The sequence below is a fragment of the Dipodomys merriami genome, unplaced genomic scaffold (genome assembly GCF_024711535.1).
Source record: "Dipodomys merriami isolate MVZ:Mamm:240054 unplaced genomic scaffold, mDipMer1.0.p SCAF_11, whole genome shotgun sequence".
In the NCBI taxonomy this organism is placed as follows: Eukaryota; Metazoa; Chordata; class Mammalia; order Rodentia; family Heteromyidae; genus Dipodomys; species Dipodomys merriami.
In genome coordinates, this window is record NW_027202382.1 from 15,432,945 (window position 1) to 15,458,939 (window position 25,995).

Below are 25,995 nucleotides of genomic sequence, written 5' to 3' on the forward strand. Positions count from 1 at the left end.
GGCTTCTTGAGGGAGGATATGCAGTTTTAAAATGTAACAAGATTTTATATCATCCAGATCAAGACATGGTTCAAGTGGTGGAGCACCTGACTAACAAGGCAAGGCCGCATTTTCAAATCCAATTCCACAAAAACTAGACAATAAAATGAAACAGCTTGTATGAGTCCCAAGGCTAGGTCTTAAAAGCAACATAGCTTACTGCTAATTAGTTGGACCACAATAGCTGGTAGCTCTGAGCCACCTTATTAAAGCTCTACCTTGCTGGGTGCTGGTGGTTCAAACCTGTAATCCTAACCACTCAGAAGGCTGAGATCTGAGAATCTTGGTTCAAAGCCAGACCGGGCAGAAAAGTCCATGAGACTCTTAACTCCAATTGATTACCTAAAAACTTTGAGCTGTGGCTCAAAGTGGTAGAGTGCTAGTCTTGGGCACAAAACCTTGGGGATAGTGCCAGGCCCTGAGTTCAAGTCCTACAACCAACAAATAAGCTTTCTCACCGTGCTAACCATGCACTGAGGGAGCCCAAACCAGCCCATCCAGAAACCTTATAACTATTTACACAAAGAAATGCAAGCCCAATTGCTAAATACTCCCAGCTACCTGCTGCTATTTCAGTGCCAGTCACTATGTAACTACAGTGCAAAGACTGAGCCAGACCTACCAAATAGTCTTCTAAATTCCTGACCCACAGAAACTGAAAGTTGAAAACAATTATTGATATTTTCAGATCTTTTTGTTAACAGATGAAACAGAATTGTTTCAAACAGAGATACTTAGGAGGATGGAGCTAGCTGGTCGAAGTGGGTGCTCAGCCTTTAGTTATAAACTTTAGTTAAAAGAAGCTGCTTACCTAAGTGCTGATGGCTCATCTGTAACCCTGGCTACTCAGGAGGCAGAGATCTGAGGATCATGGTTCAAAGCTGACTCCAATTAACAACCAAAAACCTGGAAGTGGAGCTGTAGCTCAAATATTAGGGCACTAGGCCTTACACAAAAAGCACAAGGACAGTGCCCAGGCCTTGAGTTCAAACCTCAGGACTGGCACACACAAAAAAAGCCACTTCTTTTTATGTCAGATTTTAAATATTATATAGCAATTCTATTAGGCTTGGGTTTTTGTTGTTGTTGTTAAGAAGGAAATAATAGGGCTAGGAATGTGGGAGTGTTTGCCTAGTAGTAACATGCTTGCCTAGCATGCAGGAAGCCCTGGGTTCAATTCCTCAGTGCCATATAAACAAAAAGCTGGAAGTGGCGCTGTGGCTCAAATGGTAGAGTGCTAGCCTTGAGCAAAAGCAGCTCAGGGACAGGGCCCACGCCCTGAGTTCAAGCCCCAGGACTGGCCAAAAAAAAAGACTCAATATCTGATTTATGTAGCTAGCCCCTCTGTACATCACCTTTACCAAAAAAAAAAAAAAAGTGGTAGAGCTAGGTTAGCCTTGAGCAGAAAAGCTCAGTGACAGTGCCCAAGCCCTGGGTTCAAATCCTACATACAACTGACCTAAAAAAAAAATACTATCAGGTGCTTTATATTACTTCAAAAAGCCAAGGGAGCCATTTCTTTTCTGGAAAGAGAAATCTTTTAGCTAGTGAGTTAAGGGGGGGAAAAACCCAAAATACAATATTGTTGAAATGAACAGTATTTTTTTTCTTTAGAATTTGGCTCAGAACAGTAACATAAAATATTTACATTAAATAAAGATGTTAGTCATATGTAATAATCTGTCAGAATATATTAGTCTTTCCATGGATTTAGCAAAAACTAAGAATTGGTTTCTAACTTGGTATCATCCTGTCACATATTTGGCATGAAACTTGGTAGCAATGCAGTTGTTTGGTGTACAGTGACTATGGGGTTAACCAAGGAATGACTGATGCTCTTTGTGTGTACCATCTGCCCCAGACACTGCCACCTGGGCAGCAGGCCTTCTGCCCAGCAGTCACATGGAATGTCCCAACAGTAACCAGTCCCTGGAGATGATGTTGGGAGCTGGCAGAGTTCTAGGAGTCAACCAACCTGTCTTTTAATGTTAACTCATCAGGAAGGAAAACATTCAATATTGAATCCTTCAGCTCAATTTATGTGTCAGCTCTGAACAATACATTATAAAAACGTTTTCCTAAAATAAAAAAATTGAAAAATATGCGCAGATGCTTTTTTAGATAATTTAAAAGTACTGTCACTACACCAAATACTGTTCTGGTGAGGAATATGGTAGAGAGGAATACTGATTAAATTCACAGCTGATGAGGACTTCTGGAATAAACAGTCATTTGTAGATCAGATATTCTTTTAAAACTTTTGGTAGCCTAGAGTAACATGAGGAGATACTGGCATTCAGAAAGTTTTTTAAATAAGTTTGGCTTATCAGAAAACACAGAGGAACCTTCGATCATAAGCTAAAGCTCACTAGCCCCATGGCTTTGGGTATGGAACTCATACTAAATCTGGGGTTTATAAAATTCAAATATCTACCTCATAGCTTGTGGTAAGGTATATGAAGCCCCTGTTGAGATCCTGGGACACAGTAGGCACTTAGTAAATTGTGGCTGACACTCTTCCAGGTTGCAATTAATAGGCAGAACTTCGATTTTTTTTGTTTTGCCATCAACAAGAAGGCACAGATTCTTATTTAGTCCGAATCCAGATTCACAGATCTGCACTCGAGGTATAAAACATACAAACACTGCCATCATAGAATCTCTGGGGTTACAGGAACACAGCATGAAAAGCTGCTGAAGGGAGCCGAGTTTGCTGGTCAGTAGCGTGGATCTGAGGACAGCTGCCTTTCAGAGGCTTTAAGTCCCTAAGAAGATAAGGACAAGGTCACTAAGGCCATTGTAATTCAGATCCCTAAAGTCTTTAACAAGTTCCATGAGAGTCAAATACCTTGCAAAAAGACATTGGGGGTGACAGATACGCTCAATATCTTGATTGCAGTGATTTCACAGGTATAACACATTAATTAAAACAGCCAATTATATACTTGAAAAACTACTTCAGTAAAGCCATTTGGAAAAAGTGTAGGTAATCCTTTCCTGGTAAGATTTTCTTCTGTCCTGTTTGAATCCCTTTTTGTGGTCTTGAGTCCAAGCTTGGAGGAGGAAGGGTTATTAAAGCTCCTGTCTCAAGGAAGACCTGGTGTCTAAGTGGCACATTAGTAAGTGGAGTCTAAAGGCTTCCTGGTGTATTTTTGTAGCACAGGAAGTTGTGACTGGAATTTATAAGGTTTGCCCTAAAATGATATGTACCAGGGAAACACGAAGTAAAGCTGCATCTACAGACATGTACATGGGCAAAGGGAACTTTGGAAGCGAAGACAAAAGGCAAAAACATTTGGCTGCCAATGTCACCAGCAGTTGAATCAAATTTTCTTTTCTCTTTTTTGGTGCTACTGAGATTTGAACTCAGAACCTTGCACTTACTAGGCAGGCACTGTACCCCGAGCCATGCCTCTGGTACCATTCTGCTTTTTAAAGAAATGCTCATCTAAAAGAGAACTTGATTCCTCTGAGGAGCTCTTGGGTCTTAGTCCATGTCTACTCGTGGGAGGCCTAGTGGATCCTGCGAGTTGTGTAGTCCAGAACCATGCTGGCAGCACCGAGTAGAGCGGGGTCAACCAGATCTGACACCACCACGTCCACATCCTGCACAGAGGGCAAGGCTTGCTGGCGGATGACATCTTTGACAATGGGGATGTAGTGACTGGCCAGGACTCCAGAGAGGATCACGAGGGAAGGATTCATAGTGTGGAGGATGTTCACAACTCCAAGTCCCAAAGCAGTTCCAGCTACAGGAAAACAAAATGTGAGCTTCTGAGAGAGTTGAAAATGCCAAGGAGGAAGAAAGAAAAGAGCTAGCAGCTAGTCACGGTTAAGTACATTCAGACTATGTAGTGGAGGCACGATTTTAAAATCACGGCTTGTGATTTGTTTTTAAATTTTAATTATTTTTGAGACAGTGTGTAACCCAGGAACCCTCTCTGTAGTCCAGGCCGATCCCAGCTCACTCTTCTCCCTCGTGGGGTGACTAGTGTGGACTTGCAGCTTTTTTCTTTTCTTGTCTTGTCTTTTTTTTTTTTTTGGGTCCGGTCGTGGGGCCTGAACTCTGGGCCTGGGCGCTGTCCCTCAGCTCTTCAGCTCAAGGCTAGCGCTCTACCACTTGAGCCATAGCGCCACTTCCGGCTTTTTTCTTTTTGCTTATGTGGTGCTGAGGAATCGAACCCAGGGCCTCAGGCATGCAAGGCAAGCACGCTACCACTGAGCCACCTTCCCAGCCCTTCTTTTCTTTTTTTAAGACAGGGTCTCCCTCTGATGCGCAGGCTGACCATGAACTCCTAGGCTCAAGCGATCCTCTTGCCTCATTCTCCTGAGTTGCTATGACTACAGGAGTGTATCATGATTTAGTCTTACTAAAAATGATATGATAAAAACTGGGGGAGGGAAGCATAAAAGCAGCACGTAGCTGGGACTATAGGTAGTTGAGACAGGAGGACTGCTCGCACCCAACCCAGATTTATCTGCTATGATACTTGGGCTCCAGAGGAGAAAATCCTTGCTCCACAGGCTGCTACCTAGATACCAACTGATATTCTCTTATTTTCCCTTGACCTCATAGCCACCTGGCCTCCCTTCCACTCTTTGTAAGGACCACTTTGTGAAACAAAGCAAGACCCAGTGATAGGGCTTGTCTAGCATTCCCAAAGCCCTGGGTTCAATTATTCAATAAAAAAAAACTACATATAATCTCAACTCTATAAAAGAAACTATAGAAAAAAATGAATAGAAAGACTGGAAGGAAATTTTTTGCCACTACCAGAATTTGAACTCAGGACCTCACACTTGCTCAACTGGCACTATAGTAGCACTTGAACCTCTCCTCTAGCCCTGCTTTTTCCTGATTATTTTGGAGATGGGGTCTAGTAGCCCTGAGCTGGCTTAGAACCTGGATTCTCTGGATCTCAACCTGAATACTTGTCAGGCATAAGCCCCGGGTACCTGATGGGAAATTTGAATAGTCAGTATCTAGGAATAGTGGAACTCTATTTCTTAAAATAGGCTATAATGTGAACAAACTTTTTTTCATTACAAATTAAAATTTGTTTGCATTGGCAATGCTGCCAAATACTTTTAATGCATTTTCTTTTCCTTTCTAAGTAGGAAAAATACCTCTGAACAGACAATACAGCGGATTGACAAGATGGACTTCCCCTCTGGGAAGCAGGATTCTCTGTGCAAGTCCTGGAATGTCCAGGCCTGCCTTCTACAACACAGGTACATGGAGCCATAGCCTCACCTGTCCTTAGAATGCTCTGGGCCTTTGCATTGCCAAGTTTCGCAGCCTGAATGAGATGGAGTGCACCCACGGCTTCGTCTTTAGGCACTGACATCCCTTCCACCAAGAGCAGGTCCTCTGAGCAAGTGAGGAGAAGCAATCATTAGCAAGCTGGCAGCCCATGGGGAGGCCCCTCTTCAACTGCACCTGCTGGCAGCACATCTTAAGCTGAGTTCGTACACGGGCAGAGCTGTCTCTCCTTCCCAAACATCTAGATAGAGTGCCCTTTCACTGCTACAACTTGCCACCCGAAGAATAATCAAGTCTCACCATAGCCTCCTACCTACCTCTCTGGCTCCCTTACTTTCACCTGTCTTTAAATGTTCTTGTCCCCCCAAATTATCAGACTCACACTCAGCTCCTCCCCCACCTGTCCCAGATATATAGCTCCTGGATCTATGGCAATGGGGCTTGATGGCCAAGAACAGACAGGCCTGGAGCAAGTCCTAGCAGCACAGACCTGCCCTGCAGGTTTCTTTTCTACAGGATTGAGGAAACAAGCCGGGCACTGGTGGCTCAGGCTTATAATCGTAGCTACTCAGGATGTTGAGATCTGAGGATCGCAGTTCAAAGCCTGGACAGGAAAGGCTGTGAGACTCTTATCTTAGCCACCAGAAAACCGCAAGTAGAGTTGGGTCTCAAAGTGTTAGAGAGCTAGCCTTGAGCAAAGAAGCGCAAGAATTCTTCTGCCAAGGCCCCAAGTTCAAGCCCCATGACCAAAAAAAGAAAAAAGACAATACCTAGGTTTATTGGGGGGGGGGTTAGATGAGATAAATGCCATAAAATATAGTGCTGGCCAGGTAAAAGTCACATAAGCAGTATGCGTTTCTGTCATTATCCGAGACACTGTCTGGCAGTATGCTATGGTTTAGCGAAGTCTCCTCCAAAGGCCTAGGTGTCACAGCTGAGTCACTAGCCTGCAGTCCCTGCTTCAGGGAGGCTGGGCCTAGTAAGAGTATGTTAGGTCACTGGGGACATGCCCTTTAAAGGGTCTCAGACACTCTTTCTTGTTTCCTGGCCACCATGAGGTAAGCAGCCTCTGCCATATGCAACTGCCATGATTCACGTACTGGAAAGTCACAGGCCCAAATCCAACAGTGCCAACTTACTCACAGATGAACCCTGAAACTGAGCCAAAATAAACCCTTCTCTTTTTAAGTTGATTACCTCAACTATACTGTCACAGTAACAGAAGGCTGCTTTACATATCATCCCAGATCAACCTGCCTCCTACTCTACTATTTTTTGTGTGTGGGCAGCTCCCAGGGCTTGAATTCAGGTCACACACTCTTGCTCAGCTTTCATGCTTATTAGTGATGCTCTATCACTTAAGCCACAGCTCAAGCAGGCATTTTGTTATTACTGCAGAGACTTATAGACTCTTCTGCCCTGACTGGCTTCAAGCCTACATCCTCCAGGTCTCAGCCTCCTGAGTAGCTAGGATTTCAAGTGTGAGCCACTAGTATCTGGCTGTGGAACTATTATTCTTAGAGGTTGGAAGAAAATCCCCTACCTTAAACACTATGAGCTAGATACCACTGATGCTCCTGGGCCTAAGATCCAACTGCCCCCCACCCCTTTCTTCTCCCTCCCCTATTTGCTCTCTTCTGCCCTCTTCCCAACTCCAAGTTATCCAACCAGAAAACTGAGTCACTCTAAACCAGACCCACTTTGAGGCCATCCTTTATTCAACTCCCATACCCCACTCCCTGCTGAAACAAGGTTACAGTTTAGTAAAGAATATGAAATTCAGAATCCTGTCTTTTTCCCAAAACTGTGGAATGGTTTCTCTGACCAGCTGGCCCTGCTCCTCTCTTACTACACGACATCCTGTCTTGTCATTTCTGCAGTGGAGTCCCCTTCCATGCCTGGAAGAAGCTCCCTGCCAAACTTGCCTGGCTAATTGCATGTCTCCTGATGCTCAGTTCTCAGGACAGCTCCCTGGCACTCCCTTCCCTGTGTAGAGAGGTAGGAGGAACTCTGTGTCCTCCTTACATGCAGTTACATTCCATGGCCCGCCTTTACAATGCTTTATGCACACTGTTATAATAATATTAGACCAGACACACAGGAACATCCATAGGAGGGGAGTAAAATGGTCCAGACTTCTGGCTTCAGGGTATAACCCTCTGGAGTTTCTATTTTTGTTTTGTTTTTTGCTAGTCTTAGGGCTTGAACTCCTGAGCTATTTTTTCTCAGGAACAGCATTCAATTACTTGAGCCACAACTCGACTCCTGGATTTTTGCTAGTTAACTGGAGATAAGAGTCTCACAGACTTTGCTGCCCAGGCTAGCTTTAAACCATGATCCTCCAATTTGAGTATCCTGAGTATGTAGGATTACAGGCGTGAGCCCCTGTGCCCAGCTTGGAGTTTTCAGGTTTGAAGTATCTGTCTACCATTTGGTGCCTGGCTTCCTCAGGGGAAAAATATACCAACCATCATGCAGCTTCTTTGCTTCCCTCTGCAAGGCCATGCCGGAAGCGTAGGCTTCGATACACCCATGGCTTCCACAAGAACAGTCAGGCCCGTCCAGAGACACAACAAGGTGGCCAAGCTCTGCGGCACAGAAGGAGCTGCCATGGATCAGTTCGTGCTGGTGGATGATCCCACCGCCAATCCCTGTAGGGAGAGACAAGAGTCAGTGATGTCAGACAACTATGATTTGCCAGCACCTGTCTCCATAGTAACACTTTTGAATTGAAGCCTATCTAATGCCCATTTTTCTAGACAGTTGAAGCTTTCTAAGTTATTTGACTTTATTCAGTGGCATTCTGGAAGCAAATACTTTTGGTGCATCTTCTTATGCCCTGTGGCCCAACTATGATTTCAAACGCAACTGTTGCAGAGAGTTGAGTGTGTATGGCTGACCTTGTAAAGGTGGTCAGCCTCCAGGAGCACCCAACGCCTGCTTCTGTGTACCAGTCTTCTACATTAAGTGAGAGCTGCATTATTCTGGAGGCCCACTGCCCAGAGGAACTCATAGCGGGGGAGGCCGGAGCCTGCAGACCCAAGCAGACAGTTCTGTTCCAGTTGTTTTGTTGTTTGAACTCATGGCCCTGCAACGTGCTCATCAGTTGCTCTACCACTTGTGCCATGCCTGTAGCCTTTTTAAATTTTTATTTTTAGGGCTCATGCCTGTAACCCTAGCTACTCAGGAGGCTGAGATATGAGGATTGTGGTTCAAAGACAGGCCAGGCAGACAAGTCCAAGAGACTCTATCTACAATTAACCAGCAAAAGGCCAGTTCTGGCTCAGGTGGTAGAGCTCTAGCCATGACTAAAAAATCCCAGCCAGTTTGAAGCCCTGGGTTCAAGCCTCAGTATGGGGAGACAAAACCAGAAGTTTTGGGGAAGAGTAAGTAGTGCTGATAAGCGTCTAGGAATTTAGAAGAATAATCACATGCCTAGGGCTGCTCAGAAAAGACCTGGGAAGGCTGGGGCGGAGTTGTAGCTGCCTGGCTGAGAGTTACAGACATATCCCCAGCCCCCACTTCTAGTTACGGAAGCAACTCTTACCTGTGCCTGTTATAAGTGTAACAAAGTTTTCCAGTCCTTTGCCTTGACCAAATTTCCTTTCCGCCATGGCTGCACAATTCCCATCATTGTCTACCCACACGGGGAGATGCAGAGTGTCAGACAGGGGCGTCCTGAGGTCCACAGAGTTCCATTCTTGTATCAGTTTGGTTGAATGTAGCACAACTCCTTCCTGAGGATTTACACGGCCACCTGTGGAAATGCCTGAGCTCCATCACAAACACGGAAGAGAATTCTAATTAGCAATCAGGGAAGCAACTTTCTTTTTTTTTTTTTTTTGTCGGTCATGGGGCTTGAACTCTGGGCCTGGGCACTGTCCCTCAGCTCTTCAGCTCAAGGCGAGCGCTCTACCACTTGAGCTACAGCGCCACTTCCGGTTTTCTGGTGGTTTATTGGAGATAGGAGTCTCACGGTCTCTCCTGCCCGGGCTGGCTTTGAACCGCGATCCTCAGATCTCAGCCTCCTGGGTAGCTAGGATTACAGGCGTGAGCCACCGGCGCCCGGCTATTATTTCCAATCCTTTCCATTTTTTTTTTTTTTTTTGGTCGGCCATGGTGCTTGAACTCTGGGCCTGGGCGCTGTCCCTCAGCTCTTCAGCTCAAGGCGAATGCTCTACCACTTGAGCTACAGCTACTTCGGAAGCAACTTTCTTGACCAACAACACAAATTAGTTCACCTGAGATCTCCTAAACACAAGCATCACAAGATCTGCAAGGACTTATCAGGCAGTTTTGAACTAATCTGTATTTTGTCATGGCATGGATATTTACAGAAATGTCCTTGCTTCTCCCAGGAAGTCTCCATGCTTGGGCCCCGCGGACACCTGGTGCCATCTTCACACAGGCATGATAATGAGTCAGCCTCAGAACTCAGGAAACTGTGTCCACAGAGATGAACATTTTTGGGTTCGTAACTTATCTCACCTACTCCCAAAATTCTGCAGTTCAGTTTCACAGCTTCTGCTGCAGCTTCCACGCACATCTGTAGGATTAAGTTAATCCTTTCTTCATAAGTTTTAGGATTGAATTGAGTATACTTCTTAACTATTTCACCCTAAAGAAGAAAAAAAAGATTAAGATCTGTCTCTCTGGTCTTAGCTGAGCAGCATATTGTGAATCTGGTGGCCTTTTTCAAATAAGTTAGGCATTGCATGAGACAGTGCAGCGGGTTTAAATGATGGCTTGGGATAAGCCCAGGAATCCAGCCTTACATAGGGAAATGAAGCAATGATAATTCCAAAAGAGCCCTCCTGAGCTAATGGTGAATGTGCACTAATCTGAATTAGCTCATTAAAAGCTCATACTTTAGCCAGGTGTAGTGTTTCATGCCTATACTCCCTACAGTCAGGAGGCAGAGGCAAGAGTCTCTTGGGTTCAAGACCAGGTTGAGCTATATCGTGAGCCTCTGTCTCAAAACAAGGAATCTTTTTATTATTCTTTCAGGTTGGCAAAACTTCTCTGTTTAAATACTAAGGCATCTAGGTAGCTACTCTAAGTAGTTAAATTTTAATTATCTGTAGTAATTTTGATATAAAGTTAGGAGCTTAGCAGTGGTTTTACCTTCATGCTGACTATTCCAACTCGGAGGTTTGTCCCCCCAAGATCAACAGCCAAGGCACTCAGAGTTTCAAGAATGTGGTCAATATCTTGAGAGATATTTTCCTTCACAGGAGGAAAGCAAAATTTCTTTTGTAATGGCTCTTGAAGATCAATAGATTTGAGAAACTTCAAAATCCTCGGAACAGCATTGCCATCCCCATAAATCTTTGAGCTGCAATATCCAAAAAATAAAAAAGTAACTTAAATGAAATGCTTCTGGCAAACATATCGTGTGATGTTGAGGGCATGGCTAAATAAAATCAGAAACTTCAGGTAGTGATTGTTTGGCTTCTTTTTAAAGTAACTTCCCTAGGTAGGGATCATAGCTCACTGGTAAAACATTTGCTTAGCATATACAAGGCCCTGGGTCCAATCCCTAGTACCACCAATAACAAATAAATGAACAAACAGCCCTCAATGTGTGTGAATATATACACATATATTTGTATTTACAAACATCATGCACAGGATAAATCATGCTGTGCAATTTAATCTGTCAATTAAAAAAATCATAATTATACAGAACTAAATAACAGGATTGCTTTAGCAACATAGTCACTAAGAACTTGCATTTGCTTTTGTGTTGCTGTTTCAGTAGTCTTATTTACATTTCTGAGAAACCTTTCATTTGAAATATGAAGACAGTCAAAATTATAACTAACAATGCTGATTTAGACCATTTTGGGGAGTATCAATTGTTATTTTCTAATTCTTACAGAAAGTCTAATTAGGCTAACAGTAGTCCTACATTCATTAATGGAGACAAAAGTATTCTACACAAGAACCCTGGGCAGCATATAGGGGGATGGTTTTTGCCACCCTTCTCTCTTCATTAGCCAAGGAAATTCTGCCATGAAGACAGATCAATGACCACCAGTAGCTTTACATTGATGGCTAGAGGTAGATCCCCACCTAAGAAACTCACCAAGGGTACTGTTTACCAAACTGGAGGTGCAGCGCTTGCAGTATCTTGTCTTGGGTGTCAGCATCCCGGACATGAAGGACATTCTCCCCTAGGTAAATCCAGTGACATCACAATGATTTAGAAGTATGACTATCCCAAGAATAAAGAAGCTAACAGTGTGCTAGACTTGTCATTTAATCCTGAAACTCAGCACATTGCAAAGATTTCCATACAGCAAACACTTAAGGATACTAGAGTTCTGTTTTAAAAGCCAATTTAAAATTTTAATTTTCGAGCTTCATTAGGACATGAGTCTACCTAGGACATGATTGCATGTTTTAGGGTTGAGCAACATGGCTCATTAAATGATTAAATACTTGATTGAATAAATGCAATATCAAATAAAATGCATTCAAATGCTTTCATTTAAAAATTCAGTTTTAAAAAGCCCTTTCCATTGACAGTAATGATAAACACAAAACAGATGTGCTAGTTTAACATACAGGGCTGATTTTATACAGCACTACATCTTTTAGTCTGAAGTATAGTACTAAGTCATATACAACACATAATACAAACAGTTCTAGAGCACTAGGAAATAAGTTCTTAAGAAAAAGATTTTATGGACCCTCAACAGTATTCTAAAGAGGATAAAGCCAGTGACTAATACTGCTTTGTTATTAAAATCTGTATTAGGAGGCTAAAGTGTGACTCAGGTGGTGAAAGTGTTCCAAATAGGTATGAGGTGTTCATTTCAAACCCCAGTACTGAAAAAGAAAGGAGAGGGAGAAGGAAGGATGGAAGGCAGGAAGAAAGGAAGGAAGAAAGGGAGGGAGGGAGGGAGGAAGGAACTTGTAAGGAAATGTATTTCTGACTTGCTGTGAGCATTGAGACAAGAAGTCCCCAAAGGAGCATGGTACATGCTATGACTGCTGACTCAGCAACAGAGAGCACTACATTCAAAACTACCTCATCAGACTGGGAATGTGGCTCAGTGGTAGAGTGCTTGCCTCGCATGCATGAAGCCCTGGGTTCCATCCCTTAGTACCACATACACAGAAAAAAGCCAGAAGTGGCACTGTGGCTCAAGTGGGTAGAGTGCTAGCCTTAAGCTAAAGAAGCTCAGGGACAGTGCCCAGGCCCTAAGTTCAAGCCCCAGGACTGGAAAAACAAAAAGCAAAAACCCAAAACCTACCTCATCTATGCCTCCTTTACCTGTTACCCATTGATGTTCAGCCAGTCTGCTCCTTTGATTTCTGTAGCATAATGCCTTCACCAGCTGTTTCCTCTGCTTCTCCATAATTCTCACACAGGACACCTTGTCGTTCGCAGCTCAGCTTAAGTGTCATCTCTAAGAGGCCTTTCTTTACCAATCTAATAATGTAGCCCATCACATTATCCTGTGTTATAGTCTTCCTGGCAATACGAATCTTGGTATTTTTCTTTCCGCTAGTTTATCATCTGTTTCTACTCCCGTTAGAGTGCCAGTTTCCTAAGACCTCACATTTGTAATTCTAGTTTACTGTATGATCCCAGAGTCTAGTACATGGCAAGTGCTTACTGAGTATGAATTTCTATCACATGCTTGATAATCTTCTCTGTGAAATGGAGAACATAGTACTATACTGGGAGTGGGGGAAAGTAATGATGGCAATTAGAAAGGATGGAGAAAACAGAGCTGGAACTAATCTCTTTGGCTCTAGATCAGTTTTTTTCATTAATGATATACTACAGATATGTATTTGCATATACAGCTAGAGTTGTTAATAAGAATGTGCCATTCTTTGTATTTTCATGTGTGTGTGTGTGTGTGTGTGTGTGTGTGTGTGTGTTTGTGTGTTGGTTCCAGTCCTGGGGCTTGAACTCAGGGCCTGGAATCTGTCCTTGAGCTTCTTTCTCTACTACTTGTGCCACAGTACCACTTCCAGCTTTCTCTGAGTAGTTTATTGGAGTTGAGAACCTCATGGAGTGCCCTTCCCCATGCTGGCTCTGAACATCGTCGATCCTCAGATCTCAGGCTTCTGAGTAGCTAGGGTTAGAGGTATGAGCCACCAGTGCTCAGTTATACTTTCATTATTAACAGACACCTTGCTTAGAACTGCCATAGTCTGAGGGGGGACCAAGATGGTGACGGGGCAGTAGGGAAACGCCACAGCTCTCTCCAACCAAAAAGAGAGTTCGAGTTCCAACGCTTAATCTCCCCAAGAGACCGACAACAACAAAAAGACGAACACTCAGAGAAAAACCAGAGGCGGAGAATAACAAAAAAAGAAAGAGAGGAAAAGAATTTCAAAACAGAGAAAAGCGAAGACCCCTCCCCCAACCTTTACTGGCCGCGCGGCAGTGCGCCAAGCCGCCGGCCAGCCGGCCCGGCGGGGGCTGTGGGAGCCCCAGAGAAACAGCAGAGACACAGGGGGCCACTTTCAGAACATCAGGTACTGGTTTGCAGAACAGCAGATCGCCAGGAACAGAGAAACCTACCAGCCGGGAATCTCCACGAGGATCCCACCCCCACCCCTCACTCTCCACACGAGCAGAGAGGCTCCATCCCGCCAAAGCCGCTCGGCATCAGCAGAGTGACAAAAGGACCTGTCGGCAGACCACCCAGCCCGCCTGATCGCGATCGCAACGATCCAGCACTCTCCACCCGAGCAGAGAGGTTCCATCCCGCCAAAGCCGCTCGGCGCGACAAAGGGTCCTGTCTGCAGACCACCCGCCCGCCCGATCACGATCGCAACAATCCGGCGGGGTCACTTGGGCCCCAGAGGTACCGAGAAGAAGCTGCCTGAGCGTGGACACTCTTGACCCAACAGCTTCGACAGAGGCAGAGACAGAAAAGAATCACACAGAGCCACCACCGCCCAACCCAGCGCGGATTGCAACAACAACTGACGACCTACACCACACAGAAACAACCAGCTCCAGGGTGAGTACCCCACAGGGGAAGTGTATCCCTCAAGGGAGACCAGAGCTGGAGGGAATCCCCAGACCCTGACCTAGACTCCCTACCCCAGCACCCGGACCACAGGACCCACTAAAACTGGGAACTGTTTGAGAGCTCCACCAGCCCGTGGAGCACACTCAGCTGGCCAGGCTAGAGCAAGAGCACCCCTGGAAGGGAGCTTAAATGCCCAAGCCAGGAACAGCGCCCCTGGGTCAAGACTACCAACAGTAGAAGAAATTTGAACTGTGTCCCCCAGGCTGTATAACCTAGGTGGTATACACATCAGCACAGGCCTAACAAGTGCGCTCCAGGCTGCATAACCTAGGTGGTATACACATCAGCACAGGCCTAACAAGCGCGCTCCAGGCTGGGGCCAGAACCAGGCCCGGGGATCCGGCGCCTGAACAACACAACCAACTCCTCCCAATTGAAGTAAAAAGCTGAGCATACGCCTCAACAGAGGGGAGAAAACCAGGAAACAACACTCCCCAGGGAAGCACGCCTGTGACAACAAAAGACCTGGAGGCCCAGGACAAGAGAAGCCCAAACTCCACCAAAACTCCACCCATATACCCTAGACTGGGAATTGGGCAACACAGGCTGCCAGCACCTGATAGTAAGCAGGAGCTCAGACTGTTAAGGCGGCTCAGCAATAGAGTGATAGTCTTGGATGTATGAGGCCCTGCATCTGATTCCTCAGCATCACAAAAGCAAAAAGGGTCAGAAGTGGTGCTGTGGCTCAAACGGTAGGGTGCCAGCCTTGAGCTGAAAAGCTGAGGGACAGCACCCAAACCTAGAGTTCAAGCCCACAACCAGCCCAAAACAAATAAACAAAAACACATCAGGAGCCCATAGCAGACTCCAGCATTTGGGAGAGTGCATCCAGAGCATCTGTTCTTCACAAGAGCACCCGTAGGAGCAAACACAAGCAGTCTAGGCTGCTCAACCCTTCCAAAGGCGGGAACTGCCAGCAATCTACAGCAGAGAGCTGAGAATCCTAAGTAAGTCAGAATAGCAGCTGGAAATAGGCTCCCAACAGAACCCAGATCAGGCACAGACTCTCTCTACCAATACAGAATCAGCAACCAAGCAAAGACAGACACACCAAAACAAAATTGAAGAGCAGTCTCCTGAACCTCCATGCGAAAATCACAGAGAAAAATCACAAGGTTTACTACCACCCAGGACAGCAAACTCACCTCAAAAGCCAGCAGCCACACAGGGGAGAGCCCCAGTGGGAGCAAAGCAGGAATGGAAGACAAAGGCTACTTCCAAGGGTTGCTGGAGGCAATGACTCAAGAAATAAAGCGAGAAATTGATCAGAAATTGAAAGAGCACAAGGATGAACTATCCAAAGAGATACAGGGTATCAAACAAGAGATGCATGCAAAAATAGAAGCTGCACAAACCTCAGTAAGAAGTGAGATAAACGCCAAATTAGAGGTAATGCATACCTCATTGAGAGGTGAGATCAGTACTCTGAGAACCAACATTGAATCCATAAAGGGATCCATTTCCTCCATGCAAACCACAATAGAAGCCACTGTCAACAGAGTGAATGAAATGGAAGGTCGAGTGTCAGATACAGAAGACAGAATACACCAACTGGACCAAAAAGTGACAGATATGGAAAAATTACTCAAATTAAACCAAAGGGATATTCAAGAGCAAGCAGATAATGCTAAAAAATTTAACCTTCGCATAATTGGAGTGGACGAAGGTGAGGAATTCCAGAGCAAGGGAATGCAACACCTATTTAACAAGATAATCAATGAAAATTTTCCCCACCTCAAAAACGACCATCTTAATACATCACAAAAGCTTATCGAACACCCAACAAGCAAGACCCCAGGAGAAACACTTCTAGACACATTATAGTAAAAATGATAGATCTGAATAATAAGGAAACAATCCTGCATGCAGCAAAAATGAAGAAGGAGCTATACTACAATGGGAAAAAAATAAGAATTACTGCAGATCTCTCCACACAAACAATGAATGCAAGAAAAGCCTGGGAAAGCACCATACGAGCCCTGAGAGCCAATAACTGCCAACCCAGACTGATCTACCCGGCAAAGCTAGCATTCACATTTGATGGAGAACTGAAAACTTTTAATAGCAAAGAAAAACTAAATGAATACATAAACATTAAGCCAGCATTACAAAGAATTCTAAGAGGGGGGACACAACCTGAAGAAAGCAGCCAGGAACTGGGGCCTGCCCCAAACAGGCGTTACTCAAAGTCTAACTGAGCAAGCACAGGAGGAAAGGAAAAAAGAAAAACTTAGGAAAACGGAATGGCAGGGACAACAATGCATCTCTCTATACTTTCTCTTAATATAAATGGGCTGAATTCGCCAATTAAAAGAAAACGAACTGAGGACTGGATAAGAAAACAAGACCCATCCATCTGTTGCCTTCAGGAGACCCACCTCTCAGCCAAACATACAAACAAACTCAGAGTGAAGGGGTGGAAAAGGATCTACCAATCAAACGCCCCCAGTAAGAAAGCAGGTGTAGCTATCCTGATATCTGACAAAATAAACTTTTCATTAAAATCAGTACAGAAAGACAAGGACGGACACTACATATTAATAAAGGGAACAATCCAAGAGGAGGATATAACCATCATCAACTTATATGCCCCAAATATTGGTGCACCCAGATATGTCAAACAAATGCTCTCAAACTTACAGAATAAAATAGATCCCAATACGATAATACTAGGAGACTTTAACACACCACTCTCACCAAAGGACAGGTCTACCAACCAGAGGATTGGCAAAGAAGCTACCGAATTAAGAGAGGCCATACTGCAAGCGGAATTAACTGACATCTACCGAGTATTTCACCCTAAAACAACACAGTACACATTCTTCTCAGCAGCTCACGGAACTTTCTCCAAAATAGACCATATCATAGTTCATGCAAGGAACTTAAGCAAATACAAAGGGATCGACATAATCCCCTGTATCCTATCTGACCACAGTGGAATCAAGCTAGCTCTCAATAACAAAGCATACCGCAGAAATTTCTCCAATACATGGAAATTGAACAGCACACTCCTTAACAATGCCTGGATAACAGAAGAGATCAGAGAAGAAATAAAGCATTTCCTACAACTCAATGAAAATGAAAACACCTCACAAAGAAACTTGTGGGACACAGCAAAAGCAGTCCTGAGGGGCAAATTTATTGCCCTCAGTGCCCACATCAAGAGAATGGAGACAGACCAAGTAAATAATCTCATGTTGCAATTAAAACAGCTAGAAAAACAGGAAAAAATGGGACCTAAAGCTACTAGAAGAAGCCAGATAACCAAATTAAAAGCAGAGATTAACCAATTAGAAAATCAGAAAACCATAACCAAAATAAACCAAACAAAAAGCTGGTTCTTTGAAAAAATAAACAAAATTGATGGCCCATTGGCTAGATTAATTAAAAAAAGAAGAGAGGAAACCCATATTAATAGGATTAGGGATGCCACGGGAAACATCACCACACGTACCCAAGATATCCAAACAATTCTAACAGACTACTTTCAAAAGCTATACTCTCTAAAGGAAGAAAATCGGGCAGAAATGGATGCATTTTTAGAGAAATACAAGTTGCCCAAACTGAGCAAAGAAGAAGTTAACCAATTAAATAAGCCAATATCCTATAATGAGATACAGGAAGCTATCAAAAGTCTTCCAACAAAAAAAAGCCCAGGACCAGATGGATTCACAGCAGAATTCTATAAGACCTTCAAACAAGAACTAATACCCATACTCCTCAAGCTCTTCAGAGAAACAGAGAAGGAAGGAGCTATCCCAAACTCATTCTACGAAGCCAATATCACACTCATCCCCAAACCAGGCAAAGACCCAACCAAAAAGGAGAATTACAGGCCAATCTCCTTGATGAACACAGATGCAAAGATCCTTAACAAGATTCTAGCTAACAGAATCCAGAAACACATAAAAAAAATAATTCACTATGATCAGGTAGGCTTCATCCCAGAGACACAGGGATGGTTTAACATACGTAAGTCAATAAATGTAATCCAACATATCAACAGAGCCAAGGTCAAGAATCACATGATTATCGCTACAGATGCAGAAAAGGCCTTTGACAAAATTCAACATTCATTCATGCTAAAAGCTCTGGAGAAAATAGGAATAGAAGGAACATTTCTAAAAACAATAAAAGCCATTTATGACAGACCAATAGCCAATATTATACTTAATGGGGAAAAGCTACAACCAATTCTCCTAAAATCAGGAACAAGGCAAGGATGCCCACTGTCTCCACTCCTCTTCAATATAGTCCTAGAACCCTTAGCCAGGGCAATAAGGCAAGAAAAAGACATTAAAGGGATCCGCATAGGAAAAGAAGAAGTTAAACTATCCCTTTTTGCAGACGACATGATACTATACCTCCAAGATCCCAAAAACTCCATCCCCAAACTCTTAGAAATCATAAATCACTTTGGCAAAATAGCAGGATACAAAATAAACCCACAAAAATCAGTTGCCTTCCTATACACTGATAATGTACAGGAAGAGAGGGAAATAAAGGGAGCAACCCCATTCACAATAACCTCCCGAAAAATAAAATATTTAGGAATTAACCTAACCAAAGATGTAAAAGAACTATTTAATGAGAACTATAAAAAGTTAAAGAAAGAAATTGCAGAAGACACTAGGAAATGGAAAGACCTCCCATGCTCCTGGATAGGCCGACTTAATATAGTAAAGATGGTAATACTTCCAAAACTAATATACAAATTCAACGCAATTCCTATTAAAATCCCAATGACGTACATCTCTGAAATACAGAAAACAGTCCAAAAATTCATATGGAACAACAAAAGACCTAGAATAGCCAAAACAATTCTAGGGGATAAAGACAATATGGGAGGGCTATCCATGCCGAACTTCAAACTCTACTACAGAGCTATAATAACAAAGACAGCATGGTACTGGCACAAAAACAGACCCGAAGACCAATGGAACAGAATAGAAGACCCAGAAATAAATCCACAGGCCTACAGCCAGCTGATATTTGACAAAGGAGCCAAAGACATACAATGGAAGAAACACAGCCTCTTCAACCGCTGGTGCTGGGAAAACTGGGTAGCCACATGCAGAAAACTAAAAGTGGACCCCAGCCTATCACCATGCACCAACATCAACTCAAAATGGATTAAAGACCTTAACATTAAACCTGAATCTCTGAAACTACTGCAGGACAGAGTAGGAGAGACACTTGAACTAATAGGCACAGGAAGGAACTTCCTGAACAGAGTCCCAGGGTCACAACAAATTGGAGAGAGACTCGACAAATGGGACTACCTTAAAATAAAAAGCTTCTGCACAGATAAAGCTATCGCAACCAAGCTAGAAAGACAACCAACTAATTGGGAAAAAATATTTACCAGCAATATATCAGACAAGGGGTTAACATCCTGTATATACAGGGAACTCAAGAAACTAATCCCTCCCAAACCCAACAAACCAATTACTAAATGGGCAAGGGAACTAAAGAGGGACTTCTCAAATGAAGAAATAAAAATGGCAAAGAAACACATGAGGAAATGTTCATCATCCCTGGTGGTGAAGGAAATGCAAATAAAGACAACCCTGAGATACCACCTTACCCCAGTCAGAATGTCCCACATCCACAAATCAGCCAACGACAAATGCTGGAGGGGATGTGGAGAACGAGGAACGCTATTACACTGCTGGTGGGAATGTACACTCATACAACCACTTTGGAAAGCAGTCTGGAGGGTCCTTAGAAAGCTAAAGATTGACCTCCCTTACGACCCAGTCATACCACTTCTAGGCATCTACCCTGAACAACAGGAACCAATATACAAAGACACATGCACCTCCATGTTTATTGCAGCACTGTTCGCAATAGCTAGGATATGGAAACAACCTAGATGCCCCACCACAGATGAATGGATCCAAAAATTGTGGTATCTATACACAATGGAATATTATGCAGCCATTAGAAATGACAAAATAATGGCATTTGCAGGGAAATGGATGGAGCTAGAAGGAATCATGTTGAGCGAGGTAAGCCAAGAACGAAGAGACAAACAGTACATGGTCTCCCTGATAAGTGGATGATGAATCCAAAATGTTAGGTGATATGACAAAACTAACAGGACTTAAGAAACAAAGAACTCGCACTCATCTGGTTGAACCACTACTAAATATCCCCATGCTGCTGATCACATATATGGTATATAACATATGAGCACCGTTATATATTACAGACTGTGATAGACAATTTGCTCCAGGAAAGTTAGAATGAACTTGTGACTTTAAATGAGCATCATTATTCCACAATACTGTGAATTTCCGGAAATTAAGTAATCACTTAATCACGATCAAAAAAAAAAAAAAAAAAGAACCTTGGGGAAGGGAGGGAGGGAGGGGATGGTAGGGGGAAAACAATGGAGGGGGAACAATGTTCAAGAGGAAGTGGAAGTGTACTCATTACCTCACTCATGTAACTGTAACCCTCTGTATAGTATCTCTACAATAAAAAAATTTAAAAAAAAAAATTAAAAAAAAAAAAAAAAAAAAAAAGAACTGCCATAGTCTAAGGTACTTATGAAGGAACTCTAGCCCAGAAACTGACACATCAGCATTCATATATTCATGACATGTTCAACCACATCATCGCTCAAACAAACCATTAAAGGCCATAATTAACTAAGAACCATTTAGCTCTAATTGATTGCACAAAGACAATAAAAATATAACTAGAGCTCTAGAACTTGTCATATTCACTATGCGCTACTTAAAAGCTATTTATAGACAAGTATTGGTCATTCAGTTTATTTGCCTACTGTTTACAAAGTACAGGCCCAGCACTTATTCATGAGTACTTTGTAATAACTACTACACAGAAAACATGGTCAGCTAAGTATTTTCTTTTTTTTTTTTTTTTTGGTGGTACTGGGGTTTGAACTCAGGGACTTATACTAATTAGGCAGGCATTGTTGAGCTATACCTCCAGGCCCACATGGTCAGCTAAGACATACAACAACAACCACAAAGAGGTAAACACCTGTTTCTCTTCCAATCTGCCGTGTTCCTAGGTTGATCACAGGTGTTCCAAAAGCTCCAACCTCTCGTACTCCACAGCTGCTATTCCCAATCATACAACCAGCATGGGCAACCAGCTGTATAAACTGGTCAAAGGGCACATGTTTTACGGCACGAAAGTTGGGATGATGTTCGATGCCCTTCTTTCGCATCACTCGAACCATCTCTTTGCTCCCTGTGAAAATGGAAAGAACCAATAATTAAAATGGTTCATGAGACAAAGAAATCATTTCCTTGGCAAGTATAGCACCAATTAGAGAACACTCCTCACAAAAATGAATGCCAGTTGGTATGCTAAGAGAACAGTAGTTTTCATCACGCATCTCTCCCAATCCTTGTGTGTGGGTGTGTGAGGTAGATGTGCAGGCGCATGGCGGGGTGCGGTATCCTGAGCATGATGGCATGGGTTCCACCATTTGTGAGAAGCATTTACAACGTCTGGCCAGTTCTCTGCTTCAACTCATCCAGAACTCAAAACAGTAGCATCTGGGGCTTTTCTCAAACCATAATTTAGCATAACAAATAACCTTTATTAGAACCCCAGGAAAAACTTTGACCTTAAGCAACAACTAAGAGACTAAAGATAGGCCTATAGTTCCTAAGTGGGAATGTCACGGACTACACTAGACCAAGTTAACCAGACAGCCTCCATCAAAGTATGCTCACATTTTTGCTAATAGTTTAGCACTCCTGTTGGTATGGATTAAACTTCAAGAAAATACAAGTTGATGGACTGGGAAGGTGGCTCAGTGGCAGAGCGCTTGCCTTGCATGCCTGAGGCCCTGGGTTCGATTCCTCAGCACCACATAAGCAAAAAGGAAAAAGCCGGAAGTGGCGCTGTGGCTCAAGTGGTAGAGTGCTAGCCTTGAGCTGAAGAGCTCAGGGACAGTACCCAGGCCCTGAGTTCAGGCCCCATGACCAGACCAAAAAAAAAGAAAGAAAGAAAGAAAATACAAGTTGATTTTTAAATAATTTGACAACATATGAGGGAGAAGCAATATTTAGCTTCTCTCTGTTTACTTCTGTATTCCTCGCTCCCAGCCCTGGCAGGGAAAGTTGCTCACCTGAGTGGGTGAAGGCAGCACAGTAACTGCAGCAAGCTCACTATGGGCACAGGCCATCTATCTATTTAACAGGAGGTGTGCATGCATCTGTTCTCTGTCTTTAAGGGAGGCAAATGCACTCAAGGTTAACTCCTTAGAGCAGGACTGGCCACTTCTCTCTATGCTCAGACTTGCCAGAGCAGACTCCGAACTAGCTCCATACTTGTTACTTCCAAATCCAGATCTGAGTTTAGCTGAAGACTCCTCTTTGGACTGAAGCCCAAATCACACGTACTAATCCAGTTTTCCAGAGGGTTCTCTATAGGGGAACCATAGGCACAACTGGGGCATCAAGCTAGATAATGATACAGTGGTGCCTTTAAAGTTAGTTCTCTGTGTACCACTTATCAAAAACCCTATGGAGAGCAGAAACAAGTGGCAGACAGGATTTAAACAATTATCTTAAAAGCATAGGCTCTGAGCTGGGTGTTGGTCATTCATATCTGTAATCCTAGCTACTCAGGAGTCTGAGATCTGAGGATCACAGTTGAAAGGCAGCCAAGGCAAACAGATCAAAGAGATTCATCTCCAGTTAACCAGCCAAAAGCTAGAAGTGGAGGTGTTGCTGAAATGGTAGAGTGCCTTGAGGGAAAAAGCCAAGCAAGAGCATAAGAACCTGAGTTCAAGCCCCAGTACTGTTCAGGACACACACACACACACAGAGACACAGAGACACACACACAGACACACAGACACACACACACACACACACACACACACACACACACACACACACACACACACACACACACACACACACACACACACACACACACACACACACACGGCACTTTTCTTATTTCTTTCTTGTTTTTATTTCTTTGAGCTGGCTTTTCATTAAGCTGTCCACGCTTGTCTCAAGTGATCCTCCTGCCTCAGCCTCCTGAGTGGCTGGGACTACAGTTGTATGACCCCACACATAGCTGGGCCCTTTTCTCTTATAGAGGGAAAAATATCTATTTCTAAAGTAAAAATACCTAATTCTAAAATATACACAATCAAGAGAGTATACTATAAACAGAATATATGATGAGGAGATAAGTAAATATATTATAAATATTTATACAGAGTTTTAAGAATTAGAAAAGATATTAAGGCTTTTGAAATGCTGACATTATCTGAACAAAATCTAAGTTGTTTTTTTTTTAAGCTAACATCCTGTTTTGTTTCTCCTAGCAAAGGGACACAGAGAGGGGTTTTTCAGAGTATGGCAACATCTTGGCACTGTTAAGGGTTCTGTATCTTTTATCAAAAATACTCAGCTAAACTAACAATGCTCAGTATTTGAACACGCCTCAGTGTAGGCCCTGGTCCACAGCTTGTCATTGGCATCTCAGATCCCTGTTAACTTGCCTCAGGCCTCACTAGCACCAGGGTCCACAACACTATCCAACAGTAGGTACTCAGCCAGGCTTGAGGATCAATGCACAGGGACTCCACATTTGAACTGCTTAAGCTCAAAAATTACATTGAAGTATAACAAACATAAATAACAAAGAAAATGTGGCTTATATCTGTAATCTTAGCTACTCAATAGTCTGAGATCTGAGGATCACGATTCAAAGTCAGCCAGGCAGAAAGTCCATGGGTCTCTTATCTCCAATTCACCACCAAAAAGCTGGAAGTGACACCATGGCTCAAGTGTTAGAGCATCAGTCCTGAGTGGAAAAGATCAGGAACAGTGTCCAGACCCTAAGCTCAAGCCCCAGTACTAGCACAAATAAATAATGATAATGTCTGTTTATGCTGTGGTTATGGCATTATTACAGTCTTAGAGACACTTCCACTTTGACACTTCCACTTGTGCTTTTGCAATTTCTTTTCTTTTTTTTTTTTGGTCGGTCGTGGGGCCTGAACTCTGGGTCTGAGTGCCATCCCTGACCTCTTCAGCTCAAGGTTAGAGTGCTATCACTTGAGACACAGTGCCACTTCCAGCTTTTTCTGCTTATATGGTGCTGAGGAATTGAACTCAGGGCCTCATGCATGCAAGGCAAGCATTCTTACCACTGAGCCACCTTCCCAGCCCCTGCGATTTCTTTTTTGATGGGAACTGGCAGGAAGGAACTAAATGAGAGCAAAGTGGAGGTCTGAGACTTTTTAGCATTTCTTTCTTATTAAGGTTCTACTAGACTTGACAAAAATATCACAGCTCTTTGATCCATAGCAAAATTAATTATCTTTTGCAAATTGAAATGCATTTCTGAACAGGGTGGCTTTCACTGACAATGGGCAAGACCAGAAGGCAGTCAAGAAGAGGTAACAGAAACATGAAATGTGAAAGGGTGATTGCATAGTTTCATTTTCAAGTTCGATTACCTGCATCAATGTTTGGAAACAGAACTAGGGTCCGCTTGTTAAAAGAGATAAGTGCATCCAGTGTCAATTCAAACATTTTAATGGAATGCTTAATGTCAGTGGTCACAGGGTGCTGCAGTGCAACAATATAATCTTTACATTTTACATCATCACCTGTTTAAAGAAATCAAACCATATTGTTTCATTAGAATCTTAAAAGATGCAGCAACACATTCTAAAAGCAAGTTCTTAATACTTTAAAAAAAAAATTCTAAGGTAGCAGGGCACCTGTGGCTCATGCCTGTAATCCAGGGTACTCAGAAGGCTGAGATCTGAGAGTCCAGGTTCGAATCCAGCCTGGAAAACTCCTTGAGATATTTAACTCCAATTAAGCATAACAACCACAAAAAAATAAAGCCAGAATTGGAGCTATGGCTCCAGCGATAAAGCACTATCTTTGAGCAAAAAAAAAAAAAAAGCCCACAGACAGTTCCCAGGCCCTGAGTTCAAACCCCCAGATAGGCACAAAAAAACCAAAACCCTAAGGTAAAGACAGTTTGTCACATTCCAAGCAGAGATCTGAATTAGGATCATGTTCAAAAAGAGAGCAGCAAACTTAACATTTTATAGATTAACTCCCAACAGCTAATGTACAGAATAACAATGAATCTCAAGAAGCTAAAGCACTTTTTTTTTTTATCAGAACAGGTGGGGTTTGCAGATGAATGGAGAAAGGAAGAGTTGTTGGATATAGTCATAATATTCAATGTACATATGTAAAAATGGAACCAGGTAACTTGAGAGGATGGAATGGGTGACACTGATGAAGATGCACTGTATGAAGCTGGGCACCGGTGGATAACACCTGAACTCCTAGCTACTCAGAAGGCTGAGATCTAAGAATTGCAGTTTGAAGCCAAAGTCTGTGAGACTCTTATTTCTGATAAAGTACTTAGAAAAAGCTGGAGGTGGCACTGTGGTCAAGTGGTAGAGCACTAGCCTTGAGCACAAAGAAGTTCGGGAATATGGCTTCTTGGCCTTTTGGCTAAGATCAAGTGAAGAGGTTCAGGGACAGTGCCCAGGCTCTGAATTTGAGCCCCCTACTGTGTAAAGAAAATATGCACTGTATGCATAAACTGACAAGGTGAATTTAAAATCTTTAAAGATGATAAAAATAA

The 25,995-nt window shown here is 43.1% G+C and overlaps 1 protein-coding gene and 1 long non-coding RNA gene across 5 annotated transcripts in view; one reads left to right on the forward strand and one right to left on the reverse strand.

Moving 5' to 3' along the window:
* Positions 1 to 1,621: 1,621 nt before the first annotated feature.
* The window catches only part of Gne (glucosamine (UDP-N-acetyl)-2-epimerase/N-acetylmannosamine kinase), a 44,770-nt gene continuing 20,396 nt past the window's right edge, over positions 1,622 to 25,995 (reverse strand). For 3 of the 4 annotated variants that reach the window (XM_070009788.1, XM_070009802.1, XM_070009809.1), the window contains exons 4-12: positions 24,839 to 24,991; positions 21,382 to 21,594; positions 11,391 to 11,478; positions 10,427 to 10,637; positions 9,791 to 9,920; positions 8,850 to 9,071; positions 7,771 to 7,953; positions 5,294 to 5,410; positions 1,622 to 3,788 (exon numbers count right to left, since the gene is read on the reverse strand). In XM_070009788.1, coding sequence (XP_069865889.1) covers positions 3,553 to 3,788; positions 5,294 to 5,410; positions 7,771 to 7,953; positions 8,850 to 9,071; positions 9,791 to 9,920; positions 10,427 to 10,637; positions 11,391 to 11,478; positions 21,382 to 21,594; positions 24,839 to 24,991 — 1,553 coding nt within the window. In that variant the 3' untranslated portion in view covers positions 1,622 to 3,552. The remainder of the gene's footprint in view (positions 3,789 to 5,293; positions 5,411 to 7,770; positions 7,954 to 8,849; positions 9,072 to 9,790; positions 9,921 to 10,426; positions 10,638 to 11,390; positions 11,479 to 21,381; positions 21,595 to 24,838; positions 24,992 to 25,995) is intronic. The other variant, XR_011369209.1, reaches the window with a different exon arrangement.
* LOC138818765 (uncharacterized) lies at positions 5,159 to 25,961 on the forward strand. Its single transcript, XR_011369212.1, has 3 exons — positions 5,159 to 5,271; positions 9,661 to 9,772; positions 25,526 to 25,961. It is a non-coding gene; the product is annotated as an uncharacterized lncRNA (long non-coding RNA).